At 35.3% G+C, this 16,608-nt stretch overlaps 2 protein-coding genes across 3 annotated transcripts; both read right to left on the bottom strand.

Moving 5' to 3' along the window:
• Window positions 1-230: 230 nt before the first annotated feature.
• LOC143592817 (protein TRIGALACTOSYLDIACYLGLYCEROL 3, chloroplastic-like) lies at window positions 231-4,645 on the bottom strand. Its single transcript, XM_077072636.1, has 10 exons — window positions 4,415-4,645; window positions 3,462-3,578; window positions 3,278-3,373; window positions 2,877-2,954; window positions 2,719-2,780; window positions 2,565-2,640; window positions 2,325-2,432; window positions 1,304-1,479; window positions 1,156-1,240; window positions 231-444 (listed from the first exon to the last, which is right to left on the bottom strand). The coding sequence occupies exons 1-10, from the start codon at window positions 4,586-4,588 to the stop codon at window positions 406-408; spliced, it is 1,011 nt and encodes a 336-aa protein (XP_076928751.1). The 5' UTR covers window positions 4,589-4,645; the 3' UTR covers window positions 231-405.
• A 4,103-nt stretch (window positions 4,646-8,748) lies between these two features.
• Window positions 8,749-14,353, bottom strand: LOC143592816 (E3 ubiquitin-protein ligase At1g63170-like). 2 transcript variants are annotated; one of them, XM_077072634.1, is made up of 4 exons: window positions 13,854-14,353; window positions 11,568-11,693; window positions 9,932-10,223; window positions 8,749-9,041 (listed from the first exon to the last, which is right to left on the bottom strand). In XM_077072634.1, the coding sequence occupies exons 1-4, from the start codon at window positions 14,351-14,353 to the stop codon at window positions 8,847-8,849; spliced, it is 1,113 nt and encodes a 370-aa protein (XP_076928749.1). In that variant the 3' UTR covers window positions 8,749-8,846. The 2 variants fall into 2 exon arrangements, with proteins under 2 accessions (XP_076928749.1, XP_076928750.1); XM_077072635.1 differs by having other exon boundaries at window positions 13,884-14,353.
• Between the last annotated feature and the right edge of the window lie 2,255 nt (window positions 14,354-16,608).

Below are 16,608 nucleotides of genomic sequence, written 5' to 3'. Positions count from 1 at the left end.
TTTTTGCTCATGTATCGCTTCCATGTTAAAAGTTACAGTTTATAAAAATATCATGTAGTCTGTAAGTCATACCAAATGTCATACGAATCATAATGATTTTGATACTCACGGTTTATGTAGTTAATCAGCTAGAAAAATAATACACGAGTGAAAATATGTATATATATGTAAATCACATTTCTTAAATGTTATAAATTATTCTGGCATCATCATAACAAATTAACTTAACTACATGGGTACACCCCAAACAGAATTGAGAAATGGTGTTTGCATTTTAAAATATATAAGAATTATGAGCTCGATTCGGGTCAAATGGATATCTACTCGGTTCCAGTTTCTGACCCGTGTAGGGACCCGTTGAGATGAAGAAAAGGTCTATAACTACCATAAACTTTGCATTCTGACTTAGTACCTAATAGGCCCATCCAAGTCCCCAGAGGCAAACTAATAACAAAACAACAAATGATTACCATCAGTAACTCATTTTAAGAATTCACATAAATCCACACTTTTCCCATTTTAATGTTAATCGTACCATATCAATTCGGGTTGATACGGTTCATGATTTACTTTCTAACGGGTCAAGTTTAAAAGAAAAAAAAAGAAAAAAGAAAACTACAGATGAAAGGGAAACAGGTTGGTGTGTTTTAAATGTGCATCTTAAATTATTCCGAACGCGTCGAATTCAAAAAAAAAAAAAAAAAAAGAGTTGGAACGGAAAGGGGTTGGTGTACTTAAATGCACCACTAGAATTATTTATCTGAAATGTTAGTTTACTAATGCAATTATATTTAACTGATAAATAATTTAAAAAAATGGACCAAAGATGTGTTGATTAACCCAGCCCAAATCCGACCTGCACTAAAAGTAATCAGTCACCCAACCCACCCACCCGAGCCATGTTGTCACATTTGAACCAACTGGGCCGGCTCGTTTAAATTCGAGCCAGTATAAGATCGTTAGAATATTTTATTTTTATGTAAAAACGAGCTGAATGAGCTGAGCTGAGCCAAGCAGGCTCAAGCTCAAAATGAGCCAAGTTAGAGCACAACTTCCACCTCAGTTACAAGAATTCAAGCCAAGCTTAAGCCGACCGAACAGCCCTAACTAACTCCTTAACCAAAACCAAACAACAAATAGACAGAATTAACGAACCTGTTGGACTATTGGATTAGTTGATGAAGTGAACTCATGAGTCATTCCTTCCCATACAACCTTTCCCTCATGAAGAAACACCAACCTGAAAACATAATACCGTTAATAAACATTACACATCATGTTACTCATATAACTATAATAATACCTGTCAACCGCTCTTCTAATGGTGCTGTGCTGGTGAGTTACGACCACATAAGATGCAATCTTTCCGGGCTTCCCCACTGCATCTTCACCTTTGCAATGAACGGACCGGATCAGATCTTCAACAACCGTAGATGCTATCGGATCAAGCCCTGCCGTTGGTTCGTCATACAAAAGCACCTGCACCAAACACACACAAATGACCTTCAGATTATTTTACAAGTAATAAATCTTTTGATTACAAAAGCTAAATTAGTAGTAACAATAATCTATAACTGTAATAAATCGATTTAAGAGGTTGAAAGTGTTTAAAAGAAGCCTTTCTATTTGACCCATTTGAGTAAAAACGTAAGCCGCATTGATCCATTCATAAGTAAACGGGTCAAAATTCACACCTCTAATTCTGTATAATGATGAAGCCAATACAGACTATTCTGTCTGGTGAAAATTGCAACATTTTCTTAGAAGTGTAAACGAGCCAAGTGCTCGTGAGCCAGCTCGCTAAAAGCTTAAATCGACCCGAGCTTAAACAAGCTTGAGCATAAAAATAAGAGCCCGAGCTTCAGCTTCACTTATCGAGCTCGGGTCAGGTAGGGTCGCGAGCCTAATTGTGCCTATTATTTATACAATGTTTATTTAATCTGGTAAGATTATGCATATATAATAATTATTATTATTGCTCAAAATTAAGATAAAATTAACTAATGATATATATTACATTGTATATAAAAACTAAAATTAGTTCATAAATAATAAAATTAGCAATATATGTTATGTTAGATATTCAAATTAATAATTAGTAAAATAACTAATAATATATATAATTATATACTATGTTATATATAAATATTATAACCACAAATATATATGAAGTTAATTATACATGGTATACATATTAGTTAATAAATAATAAATGAGCCGAGCTCAGCTTGAAAAACTACTTGCTCGAGCTTTGGATATAAAAAAAAGGGGGAGGGTGTAAAATGATATTAGTTAGTTAAATAATCAAGCAATGTTATTAATACCTCAGGTTCTATTGTATTACTTGTTGTATCATATATTATAGATCGTGCTAAAGCCACTCTTTTTTTCATCCCTCCAGACAACTCAGATGGCATCCGGTCCTCAACTCCCTGACAACAAAGTTAACCAACTTTAGAACACAATAACAAATTCACATGTCAACAAAGTCAACCAAGTCAATATAAATTCACACAAACGGTCAGAATTCGACGGTTTTTATACCAAATTGCCTTTTAACTCACCTTTAATCCAACTGCAGCCAATGTCTCTGCAACAAGTTCTTTGATTTCATCCTCTGGCATTTTTGAATGCTCATACCTAAAAAAATTATAAAAAAATAAAATAAGGGTCTAAGACGCACAAAGATTTAATTTACTCATAGCACATGGAACTTACAAAAGGAAACCAACATTTTCCCGAACTGTTAAAGAATCAAAAAGTGCAGCACTTTGAAATACCTGATAATTGAATAAAATAAAAATTAACTACTTTAGTTCATGCTTATTACCAAAAAAAACCTATAAAAATTAGTGAGTAGGTGAAAGACGCTTCACCAAGCCAATTCGAAGGCCCGACATATCATCATCACTTAATAATCCGTGTCTTCTTCGTCCCCGAATGTAAACTTCCCCCTGCTCAATTGCAAAACCAGCTTGTACTTAATATATGCATAACGTGTCAACCGTTTAACCCATTGATCTAAACGTGTCAACCGGGTTGGCGAGTATTAAGCAAGTTGTAAACTTGTTCATCGGGTTGGTGGGCTGTAAAAACAGGTTGAACGGCTCATAAACGCATTAGTGGGTCGACCTTGTTTAGCTGAATGGGTTAAACAGGTAAAACCGAACAATCGACCCGTTCAGTTAAACATGTCAACCCAAACACAACCCATTTTTTAAACGGGTTAGATATTCCAACCCAAAACCAATGTTTTTTCATAATTCAATTTAAACACCTTATCTGGAGCAAGGAGCCCTGCAAAGATCTTTAAAATGGTGGATTTACCAGTACCCGAAGGCCCGATTATTCCAACTGCTTCACCATGCTTAATCTAACAATTCAAAAATCAAATCAACACAAAAGTTTAAAATAAATAACAAAAAATCCATATTTGAAAAAGACAAAATTTGAGCGTTTACCCTAAAATTTACACCTCTCAATATATGTTTCTCCCCAAATGACTTGTATACATCTTTACACTCAAGAAGCACATCACTCTCCTTTGTATCTTCTGTAAACAAATTCAAAGATGAACCCTATCACAAACAAACATAAAGTTACAATCTTTACAGTTAATTTCAGTATATAAACACTGAAATATCACAAATTCAAAGATGAACTCTAATCACAAACAGAAACGTTACCATTTTTACGGTTAATTTCAGTATAAAAAACTGAATTATTACAAAAATTTCATCAATTGTGAAATTAAACAAATTCAAAGATAAACCCGATCACAAACACACATAAAGTTACAATCTTTACAGTTAATTCCAGCATAAAATCACTAAAAAAAGATTATCAATTGTGGAATTAAGCAAATTCAAAGATGACCCCTAACCACAACCAAACATAAAGTTACAGTCTTCACAGTTAATTTCAGCATAAAAGCACTGAATTATCACAAAAAAATTCATCAATTGTGGAATTAAACAAATTCAAAATTCAAAGATGACCCCTAATCACAACCAAACATAAAGTTACAATCTTTACAGTTAATTTCAGAATAAAAGCACTGAATTATCACAAAAAATTTCATCAATTGTGGAATCAAACAAATTCAAAATTCAAAGATGAACCTTAATCACAAACAAACAAAAAGTTACCATTTTTGGGGTATAAAATCAATGAATTATTACAACAATTTCATCAATTGTAGAATTAAACAAATTCAAAGATGTTTAATTTCAGCATAAAATCACTGAATTATCACAAAAATTTCATCAATTGCTGAATTAAACACATTAAAAGATGAACCCTAATCACAAGCAATCAAAAAGTTACCATATTTGCAGTAAAATTCAGTATAAAGTCAATCCATCAATTGTGGAATTACAGATACACATAAAAGAAAGATAAATTGAATCATTACTTTGAATTGTGAGGGACGGTATTCATCAGCTGGCTTTAAATTGTGGGGATGGGGAGCAAGACTACAAGAAACAGGTGTCCTTATTGAAAAAGCAGCAATCTTTTTACAATAATACCCGGATGATGGGAAGCACACATTCAAGGCAAAATCAGATGAACCCACCAACGAAATCATGTTTTGTTTGAATTAGAATTAGATTGATTGCATTGAGGGGTTTGGAATCATGGGAAATTGGTGTAATTTGAACAAGTTTGTTTAAAAAGAAAGAAAAGGATGATGTGAGGTGACGGTGCCGAAATAGTGTTCCGGAAGAACGGCTTTCTTGCTTGCTTGTTTAAAATGTGTGAAATTAAATTCAATGCCAATGCATCATTACAAAGATGGTGGTGTAGCTGTACGTGTAGGTCAACATACTTTTGAGCTGAGATTTGTTAAGTGTTTTAAGAATAAAGTGACTATTATGGAACTTAATACCTAGACCACTTAAATGATTTAGAGTAATAAAAGGGTTTATTAATAATGCGACTATTTGAAAAAGATGGTGGTGTGGCTGTACTTTTTTTTTTCTTGTAACTCAACCATCGAGGTTTTTCAGTTATTGTCAATATCGTCCAAAGCACTAACTTCATCCAAACTTTCCGTTAATTTTTTTAAAAAAGACCAAAATATCCTTATTTTTTAATAACTCATTGTTTTGAAAATAATTAAGTCTTTAAAAATCAATACAGCTAATAACAAATAAACTAGTAAAAAAACAAATAAAACTCTTCCCGGTTCCCACTCTCTCTTGCCACCATCCCAGCCTTTCTCCCCGACCGCTCTCAAGCCACCATCGAAGATCACCACCACCACAACCATTCTCCGGCAACCATCAAAAACCATCACCGAATAGTACCACATTCACGAAAAATATCAGACACCACCATCATTGTACCTTACACCCGCTACCAGATCTGAGGTCACCGTCTAATCCAACCATCACCCTTCACCATCTTCGTATCTAGGCGACCCATGTTTCTCTCCGATTTTAAGGTTAGTGCACCACCACCATCATCCCCGCCACACGCGCACACACCATCGCCGGAAAAACGATTAGCAAGATTTCGTACTTGATTTGTATTCACAACATCTCCGGATAAACGATTGACAAGATCGCCGATCGGTGTCATTGCCGGTCGCTTAAATTGATTTTTGGATTTTAAACTTGGTGGTTTTGAAATTAAGGTAAGACAAATAGTAGAGGCATTGGTAGTTGGAGAAGAAGGGCGGGCCTATTGAGGTTGCTAGGGGTGTTGGAAACTGTAGATTGACGAAGATGAATAATAGTGGGTGGTGGCCGGTTGTCGTCGGTAAGCTGGTAGTAGCGAGTAACTGAGTGATGTTAAGGACTCAAATGCTGATTAGGTTGTGGTGGTGATGGTGGTGGGTGTAGGGTAGAGAGGATAATGAATTGATGATGGCTAGATGATGATAATGGTATACATGATGTTGATTATGATGGCATCTATTAAAATAAGACAGAATTACATAAATTAGTTTTTATCTTTACCCTAAATTTCACTCGTTGTCCATTATCTTCAAAATTGATCTTTTTTGTCCTATACGTTTCTTAATCCAACAACGTTTGTCCTTTTCGCCTAGCTTCGTTAAAAATCTTCATTAAGTCATGAGGGCAAATTAATCATTTTACCTATTAAATTAAAAAAGTGTTTTAAGAAATAAATAAAAACAATAAAAAACAATTAATATATATTTATATTTATCTCTATCCCCCCTTCTTCTTCCTCCATAGCCACCACCAACTTTTCCGACGGCCACCGCCGCCGGCCGCCACCGTCTTCTCCGACCACTCCACCTCCCGCCACCGTCTTCTCCGGCCTGCTTTTAAACCTCCAAATCTCGAACACAAGGGTGCACCGCAAACCAGATCTAACCCCGGATATGGATATGTTGTGGTTCTTGATGTGAAGAATGACGTTAGTTACTGTTACGGTGGTTTTTACAATTCAATGGAGATGAAGAAACCTCATATTCAACATTATGGTACTACTTCTCTAAAAATCCAACACCTCGGATTCAATGGTGTTGGGTTTCTTCATCGTTGCGGATTCTGATACGCCCATTGAAGGTGTGATTACATTAATAAATTGTGGTGTTTGGATATGGTGAATGAGTATGATGAACTGTTATGTTTGTGATTATTTGAATTTTTACAATGGGAAATTGAGGTAACCTAGTTGTATACTTGACATGTTTAAACTTTTTTACGTGCCACTATGATTTTCAAGTCATTTGTGTTTTGAGGTATTAACTCATAACACTTCCTTTAATGGTTTATTATTGAATTGATGTATTGAGCTTTTAAAATGCAGGGAAATGGTGGTTTGATTTTACCAAGAGTGACTTGAAGGAGGTCCGTGAAGAATTTGCCAAGTACAAGGTTGGAGCCTTGACTCGTGTTGGTCTTAGGCTCCTGTTAATGTGGTTGTGCCTCCAGGAAGCACTGGTCTTGACCCATCTCAGACCTCTTTCTTCAAGGTCCATATATTCTAAACACATTCCCACATACTCTCTCTGTCTTTAACTTGAACTTTATTATTAATTTTTATTATTATTATTATTATTATTATTATTATTATTATTATTATTATTATTTAGGTTCTTAGCATCCCCACCAAGATAATAAATTCTTCTTCTTATTATTATTATTATCTGATAATTATTTTTTTTTGAGTGGCCGGAGAAGACGGCGGCGGGAGGTGGAGTGGCCGGAGAAGGCGGTGGCCCGCGGTGTTGGCTACGGAAAGGACAAATGTTGTTGGATTTTGAAACGTAAAGGACAAAAAAGATCAATTTTGAAGATAAGGGACCGTGAGTGAAATTAGAGGTAAAGATAAAGGACAATTTTTGTAATTCTGTCTTAAAATAATCTAAACAAAATAAAGAAAATGACTGAAGACGGTTTGCCCTTCACTTAACGTTGAAATTATAACGAAGTTAGCAATTTGGACGATATTGGCAACAACTGGACAAACCTCGATGGTCCCGTTGCACAAAAACAAAATTTTGGACAAAAGTCGCATAACTAAACAAACCTCATGACCGATTTTGACACTATACTCATGATTTAATGAGACACTTATACCACGTACAGCATTTTCGGTTCGTCTTTTAAAAATTTGTGAGGAGATTTATAAATTATAGGATAAGGTTCAAAGTGGTTGTAAGAGAAAGAAAATGTAGTGATTTTTTGTAAATTCAAAGAAACTTTGTTTGCGTATATTTTTTTTATATATTTGTTGCGAGTGGTTGTGAGTGAAGAATTGAGAATAAATGATGATAAAGTATAAAAAATATTATTTAATTAAACGGGAGATAGAAATAAAGTGATTTTTAATGTAATTATGTAGATGAGGATGGATACTCTAAGCAAATAAGTCACTAGTTGCTAGTTAACAACCCTTGATTTTTTAAAAACTATGATTCTATGCAAGTAGGTTGGTTTAAGTTTAGGTAAATCGCAACTTGTGTCAGTCAAATAGCATTTAAAAGGTTATGGTTGAAAATAAGTAGAAGCAAGATCCAAACATGAGACCTCTGCTAGAAATGAATCTGGTAGGGGCGACAGTGTGACAGGTTTAGAGCGGATATTGGTAATCTTCTCTCATAGCCAATTGTATAGCCATGTCCATATCCGGACATATATCCGTTATGTATTTGTTTTATACATGTAAGTTGATAATAAGTTGAAAGTGTTTATTTTAGTAAATATAACATACACTGATTTATATATTGATATTTTTTGAGGCCGTCATTTTTAAATTTAATGGCCAATTCTCTTATGATTGTTACAAAACAATATAGATTTTCTATGGCTTTAGGGCGGGTCCGCTTGAACATTATTGTGAAGAACCATAAAACCGTGTGCAATTTTTACTCTCATTTTCTCCAAAATGTGGTCCAAACACTCTGAAGTCTCAACTTCATTGTGTGCACGATTTATGATTTAGTAATGATTTGACCACTTCACATATTTAACCTCACTGCTTTATTATTTAACATTTTAATTTTTGTTTATTAGTCATCATCGACATTTTAACAGTTTTTGATTTCTATAAAATTAACACGCATCGCAATGGTATAGATTAGTAGATTTAATAGCACTTTAGTTTGATATTTGTTATTTATGAATAAGATGGTATATATTTGTAGTTGACCAACTTTAAATTAATATTATATTGCTTGTTTGATTCGCTATTGTATAAACAAAACCTAAATGTAGCTCAAAAAATCATATTTCCGTTCTCAACACCATATGTAGCTCAAAAAATGAATGAAAAAACAAACCTTAAAATTTAACTTTTGGGCATATGTTCACTTAAGAAACAACAATCATGATGTAACATTTTGCATATTAACACACCGAAAACCGTCACTGAGACGCATTGCTGACAGTTATTTCAGTTTGGGGACTCAAACCAATCTCACCAACTAGGCTCTTACAAAGGGGGCATGAAGCATTAATCTTCAACCATTTATCAACACAGTTCTTGTGAAAGAAATGAGAACAATGCAACTCTCTTAGCTCATCATTGTTGGCGTATTTGGCCAAACAAATGCAACACACCTGTTTAACAAGTACATAACTATAAATTCACAAAATAAAGATAAAAGTGGTCAGCCTGACCCGAATCAAGACTACATATTTGACCCATTACCCAAGCTCCCCGGTTAGCCACCTCTAAAACTCATCGTACCTTACCTTTCTCAATAATAGAGGTGTAAACGAGCCAAACAGCTCTTGAGCTACTTGAGATGACTCGCTGATTCAAGCCGAGCGTGACTAGGCTCGCGAGCCTAAACGAGCCGCTTATTTATATACTTTTTATTTAATATATTGAATATATTTACATAATAACTATTATATATAAAAATATGATAAAAAATAACTAATTAATATATTGGTGAGTGTTAACATACAAATGGAAATTAACGTTCGAAGCATTAAGTTAAAGATTATAAATTTATAATTATAAATATATATGATAACATAGTTATCAAATAATAAACTAACCGAGCCGAGCTTGAGCTTGAAAGACTGACTACTCACGAGGCGAGCTCGAGCCTCATAAGTTGCACAAGGCAAGCTCTAACTTGAAAGACTAGTCATGGGCTGAGCTCGAGCCTTCATAAATTATGAACAAGCCAAGCTCAAACTCGGGCCCGCTCAGCACATTTACACCCCTACTCTTGAACGATGGTCTGCTTGTAGTTATTAAAATAGTTGACTGATATTAAGCCTAACAAAACGGGCATGTCCGGTTATGTAACGGGTCTAATATACGTAACTAATGTACGTTAATAGAATTTAACCCTTTCACGTAACTTAAACTTGGCAACGAACAAATTCCCACTCTGTTAAAGCCTAATTCATCAAAACTTTCAAAATTCAAGATAAACGAATTTCAGGATCAACTATTTTAACCAAAAAAAAAACCAGTAGAAAACGAGACTCACCGCATCCTCTCCTGATATCACATGCTCTTTTTCTGTTCCTGCTGCCACAACCCCACCTTCACAAGAACTGAAGTCGGTTTTTTTGTCATTTGAGTGCTTATTATTTTTAATTTTAAATTTGTAGGTAGGTAGAGAATTAATAGACTCTGTAGTGGCTCCTCTGTTACGTGTTTGTTCTTCTCTAAACCCCATGATTGATATTATACATGGGAGACAACAGCAGACTGTTGCACATAAGATAAATGGCATTGCATATCCAAGACAGCTTAAGGTAAGAAATACTATACATAACCTGTCAACAAAATTACAATAAATAAATAACTTATAATAAAAACAAGAAACTGAAATATATAAGTTGGATGTGGAGCCTAATTTTCACTTTTTTTGGCAATTTCGTTAACAATATGTCGGAAGTTGCCTAAGTGTACTTTTCGTCAGGCCTATCAACGAACCGAACATTCAGTTAACCGTTCGGCAGGAAGCTCATTTATAACAAACAAGAATAAGACTTTTTTTGTTCATGCAGTTAAACGAACAAACATGAACACATGCTTGGTTCCTTCATTTATGTTCGTGAATGTTCGTTTGCATTCATTCATTAAAATTTGTTGATGTCCGTTCGTTTACGTTCATTTATATCAATTAGTTTACGCTTGTTTAAATTTTTTCATTTACGTTCGTTAACATATTCATTAAAAAAACTACAAGCTAGTCTAGTTTCAATAACTTTTTGGGTCCAACAAATTGTTGATTCACATTTACATTTAATTGGTTTTAGATCAGTTATGTTTGTTTATATTGTTACTGAACGAACATAAAACACGTTCATTTTCTTAACGAATGAACATGAGCAAGAAAAACCAGTTGGTGTAACTTTTTTTAGAACGGCGACTTTCTTGTATTTAGGCTACCGCACTCTCCAAATTTGGAGAGCCCCGATGCCCCACTCTGGCCAGACTATGTTGTCTTAACCGGGTCCACGCTGGCTTCAGAGTTTGGCTTGGGCATTCCCCCCCGGGAAACCATACCACCGACTGCCACTTGACAATCGTTGTGCCACCACAAGAGCAGAACTCTCTGGCGTAACATATGGTGGGACGAAAACCCGAGTGGGCTCAGGGTTCGAACTGACAACTATCAGTGTTCGACTGTGTGTTCGGTTAAAGTTAAACGGACAAGCACGACCATGCTTTGTTCGTGTTCATTTGGTTCATATGCAGGCCTACTTTAAATTTTAATGCATATAACCTTACCTCAATTTTAGTTCAAAATATCAAACTATTATTTTAAAGCTTTAGTAGTAATAATTGCCACAATAATTATTTATAGAACATTTTTGGAAAAAAAACATTGAATATCAATTATTATTTTAAAGCTTTTGTAGTAATAGCTGCCACATTTAGTTTATCACTTTTTACAATTTGAGCCCATTACCCAATCAGCCCATCCTGGCCAAACTGGCATCTTGTCTTATCCATTTAGTTAGGGTATTTATTACGAAGTAAACACTTTCTACTACTAACTATGGATGCAGGATAAATGTCAAATTACATGAATATTGTGTCTTTCATTCTATATTTACAGTTTTTTTTTGTTGATGTGTGAGATGGTCAACCCTAACAACATTGAGTTATACCTGTACAAGTTAGGAGCATCAGAAAAAGAAGAATGGCCACCAAAAATCCATACATTTCCAACCACGAACCAGACCGCAAAGAAGCAATCCAACCCCATTTTGTAGTATTCAATGAATACCTTGAATCTGCAAAAAAAAAAAAAACAAACAGAAACCAGATTTATATCCATCAGGTATGTAGATTATTTTAGATAAATGGATCACCAACTCTATCTTAATGTGTTTCGGTTTCTTCATACATAAGTGCAGAGATTAGCACACTGTTGGATTTGAAGCCTAATTAGAGATGAAACAGTCCCTTACGTCATAGATCCTACTTTCAGTCAAACTCATTGATATTTTCCTTTAAATTTATCCACTTAAAAAATGTATTTTTCTTATATGAATATGCTAGAATAAAACTCAAGAATAAGTAGTAACCACATGGATGTAAGCTTTTTTGCTAAACATGTAATATTATGTGCATGCATTTGTTTCCTGTGATTAAATTGGTGTCGAGTGTCCATTAATCTTAAGAATCTACCAGATTTGGTGATTCAGTACAGATGAGTGATGACAGAGCAGAAACATCTTTATTCTTCTGCAAAGTTGAAGTCAAAATTTATAAGCTGATGTTGGTTTCCCTCACTACACTATTTTTGGAGCTAAACTTCGTTTTAAAAGGCACGAGGCGCACGGACACGTGTCTCAATCGTGTGGCGCCTGGTGCGCGCTTTTTAAAACCAATAACTAAATAATTTAATTATCTCCCTAAAAAGGAGTCAGTTACTCGATATGCTCTTCACTTTTTTGTGAGGGTCAACACAGAAGATCAAATGAATTATCCCCTGTCCCTGAATAGTTTCATAATTCTTTTTGAAAATACACCTTTGTATTATTGGTTTTGAACACTTGGACCTTGGCTTAAAATTAGAGTTTGGGCCATAGCAAGGAATTGTTTAAATATGGGGCCATCTTACGACTTTTCTTTCACTAAATAGTTCAAACTAACTCTTGTATGGTTGTCAGTAAAACTCACAAACCATCTAGACCCACAGATATTTTCCACACATGATGGTCCCATATGTCACTATGAAATAAATAAAATGACTCATGGTTCTTGAGATTTAATGAGTTTGAAGGTGAGATGAGAAAGATTGGTCTTCTATCTAAAATTTTCCTCTAGAGAGGTAGAGAGCTGATCATGTTCTGATACCATAAAAGTGAGAGAACATGAACTTTTTATTCTTCTGCATCTATAAAGAACTGCATACAAAGACTATATTCAAAGATGTTGGTTTCCTCACAGCACTATATTTGGAGCTAAATTTACTAAAATTATCTCCCTAACATTATTTCCACCAAAAACCATTGTTGTAAAAATCCCGTCTAGGCGCCGATTGGCCCCTGATTAATCGCTAGTCGGCACCCCACCGACTAGTTGCTGATTAATCACCTTTTGGTCAAGAACCGTCAAAAATGAAAAAAATTTGTATAAATATGTATATACGAAAAACTGCATATAACTTCCAATTAGACTAATCCCGAATAATCTCTACTAATCTTGATTAATGCTAGTCCCTACCCCATCACCGACTAACGCCTACCGATTTCTACAGCACTGTCAACAACCTAAACAAAAATATCTACTAGCCTTCTAAAATTCAAAATCCAGTAAGATGGCCATGAAAGTACTACAAGCATCAAGGTATAATGATCAACCGAGTAGCAAATCTAGATAGCATTATTAAGTTAGATCTAAGAACCCTAAAAGATCAATGGAAACAAAAATGCAGATATTAGCTATGCAGTCAATATCAGTGGTATACCGGTTATCGGTCCCCATGTGAAATATCGGTCAGAATATCGGTATCGATAATATCGGCGATATTGACCGATATTTGGCCAATATATCACCGCTTTTCCCGATATCAGTACCTTTCTTTTTAGTTCTTCCATTCATATTTCTTCTTATTGCTGCTACTAGTGCTTTAAGTCTTAATAATTGTCAATTTCTAGTGTTTAATGTTCGTGCTTGAAGTCTTAATCAGTTCCTCTACTTGCTACAATTGTTAAGTGTTTTATAAATTGCAAAAGGTTAATTTGTTAATGGTAGGAGAGTATACTAAATTGTTAGTGCTAAATTGCTATATATATAAATTCTGCATTATATTAAAATTACAAATATCCCCCCACGCTAACCTTATCCCAAATATCGGTCCTTGACCAATATCCGATTTTTTACCACAATAACTGCATAGGATACTAGAATACGAATTACGAAGAACAGTCACAAAAAGACATTACCTTGCACTCAGTAACACAGCTGCCAAAAACCTTGGAGTAGGAGAACTCTGAGCAGGCTGAGCTGGATCCTGATCTGAAACCCGGTTACGATTAAACCACCGCCACAGCAACAACGGAAGACTCGCAACACATCCACAAGCATAACCAATAACCCACGTAAACAACGGCGCTTCCGGCTGCTCATCCCTCGAAAAACACAGCACAACAACAGCTGCAATAATCTGACTCATAGTTATCACCAACTCAGTGCACACCCAGTAACCCGAATTCAACAGACTCCTTTGGCCATGAGTGCCTAACGGTGCGTTGTTTCTCGACACTCCGGCATTCGCATTGGAAGCTGCGACACTAGTTGAAGGTGTATGATCTTCAACTTGAGTTGAGTTTGAGTGATTGAGTAGTCTATTAACAGTTGATCTAGAAGGTGAAGGTTGCTGAGTGGTGGTGGTGATATCAATAACATGTTGCTCACTGACATTCAGGGTTCCTACTCGCTCCATTAATATTAATACTTCCGGAATCTAGGGCTTTATAAGCACATCTTTTGCAATTGCTCAATCACACTAAATTATTCGCCTAAACAGATCAATAATATTATTATATTATATTGTCCTCAGTGATCAAAACTAACCGGTGAGATCAATCAAGGCATTAGCGGAAGAAGGAAGGATGGATTGGAATTGGAATTGGAATTGGAATTGGAATTGAAAGAAAGCAGTGGGTGGTGTGGTGTGGTGTGGTGTGGTGTGATGCAGGAGTGGTTGTTGGCGTTACACGCGACGTGTAAGTTGTAGCCACAGATGAGTCAACGGAGGACTATGGCCTGCTTGCTTGCGCCTCTTGTGTTACTTTTATACCCAATATTAATTAATTAAAAGATTGTTATAATCTTCATCTCCATTAACCCCCCTTTAAATAGAGGAGACGTGTTCCAATACCGATATAAATATATAAAATATAGGTGAGATAAATCAAATACAAATATAAACTAATCCATTTTTGATATATATTCTTTTTGCATATCTTGATCGTCTAATGTGTCCCCGCAGTTGGAGTAGTTATAACATTCAAACTGAACTTGAAACAATTGACGAGGAAAGCCCTTCGTTAAAATGTCAGCATGCTGATACGAGGTTGGAATATGTAAGACACAAATGAGGTTCACGGGGAGCGTGCATAAACAAACATAGTTGTTGAACCGCATAAGTTATGTCTGGACGCGTAAATGTATGATATTGAAGAGCTCCTGCCAAACTCCGGTATTCAGTGTCATTCTCCAATAAAGTAATAGCATTGAATCTAGGGTTTATAAACACATCTTTCATGTCACAGCCCCCGACCCCTATACCCCGGGAGGGGAGCCGTGAACGTTGAGTGGTGGTATCGATGTTTATTAAAATAATTTGCAGCGAAATATTTCATCAGAACCGTAGTTATGAAAATCAATCAGAGTTATAAAAACACCAAAATTCTTATTTTATAAACCGGGATAAAAACCCATTTTTTATGCAAACATAAGTTTTATAGGATAAATCCTAATTTACAAAACACGTTTCTTTGTTCCGGTGACAAGCCACTTATTTAAGCTGAAAGCCCGCAGGCATCATTCCTTTGTCTCTAACAGGTCACCTGAAACATGTTTAAAATATTTGATCAGCAGGAAATATTGGTAAGTACATTCATTTATAAATGACACATTTTACAGTTACAGCATTAAGATGTCTTTACATCTGCCTGCTTATAAATTACCGAAAGGTACTTGTCACTCGACCGTATCTGTGACTGTGGTCATTTTACTTATTGGCTAACACTTATCCAATAAGTAACGTGTAATAGGCCAGTAGGCAAGCCTTGTATACAAAACCCCACAATACCAGTAGTAACCATCCCGTAAGTCTACAGAGACTTAATCACTGTAATGTAGTTTAAATCATTTGAAAATATTTAAACTACCCGTCATGAGTTTGATGGTTTTGGAAAAGTATCATGACAGCATTGGAAATCAGTTGTCTCACGCAAATGTGAGTTGTGCAAAAACTTAAATGTATCCCCTTGCAAGTCTATATTTAACAAGTCTTCTGGTGTTAAGCACCTAGATTAAACACAATGTAGTATATCTCTATTAGTATAAAGCCATAATCATAACAATAATAACGAGACATAAAACTTTACACGATAGCACAATGTCATACCTTTGTTAGGTAGAGTTTTTTGATTCGTGTTATAAAAGTTCCTTTCAATCGGAGAGGTACCGTTACAATTACTTGGTATAATACTAGCCTTATATAATAAAATTTTAGAGAGATCAAAAGTTTTTGAACGATTTGTGCAGTCCAATAAGCCTCCCTATTTATACTCGAAATTGAGCATATTCGCGTAGTAGGGTTGCCGAGTCAGCTCTAGCTATGCCACGTGGCTCGATGTGAGCGTGCGAAATGCAAAGTGCGCCATCAAAGCGCCCGAGCCCGTGCGCGTCAGGTGCTTCGCACCCTCCGCTAGGACTACTGGGTGTGATTTGACACATAAGAATACTATCATGTGAACTCTCTTCCTTATAAAGAGCTTACAAGTTTTGTAATCTAACGATGTGGGACAAAAGTTAAAAATCCTATTTATACCATGTTGAAAGTCTTCCATTTTCTTTCCTCCACTAATGTGGGATGGAATTTTCCTTTATATTTTTCATTATTCCTTTTACTTCTTCTCTTTTCTTTCTCATTTATTCATTTCTTTCTTTGATTATTTTATTCTTTAT

This window comes from Bidens hawaiensis, unplaced genomic scaffold, assembly GCF_021521415.1.
Source record: "Bidens hawaiensis isolate Kalapana, Puna unplaced genomic scaffold, B.hawaiensis_p1.1 tig00041263_1, whole genome shotgun sequence".
Classification (NCBI taxonomy): domain Eukaryota; kingdom Viridiplantae; phylum Streptophyta; class Magnoliopsida; order Asterales; family Asteraceae; genus Bidens; species Bidens hawaiensis.
The sequence above is the reverse complement of the archived record's forward strand: the minus strand, read 5'-3'. Positions and strand labels throughout refer to the sequence as shown.

Excerpts from the sequence above, each read along its gene's own strand:
- LOC143592816 (XM_077072634.1), bottom strand. The coding sequence starts at position 14,353 with ATGGAGCGAGTAGGAACCCTGAATGTCAGTGAGCAACATGTTATTGAT. Across the intron at positions 11,694-13,853 it reads GCTGTGTTACTGAGTGCAAG|ATTCAAGGTATTCATTGAAT; the intron begins GTAATGTCTTTT and ends TTTTTTTTGCAG. Across the intron at positions 9,042-9,931 it reads TGATATCAGGAGAGGATGCG|GTGTGTTGCATTTGTTTGGC; the intron begins GTGAGTCTCGTT and ends CTTGTTAAACAG.
- LOC143592817 (XM_077072636.1), bottom strand. The coding sequence starts at position 4,588 with ATGATTTCGTTGGTGGGTTCATCTGATTTTGCCTTGAATGTGTGCTTC. Across the intron at positions 2,955-3,277 it reads GGCTCCTTGCTCCAGATAAG|GGGGAAGTTTACATTCGGGG; the intron begins GTGTTTAAATTG and ends GCAATTGAGCAG. Across the intron at positions 445-1,155 it reads CTAATCCAATAGTCCAACAG|TTTGCCTCTGGGGACTTGGA; the intron begins GTTCGTTAATTC and ends TTTTGTTATTAG.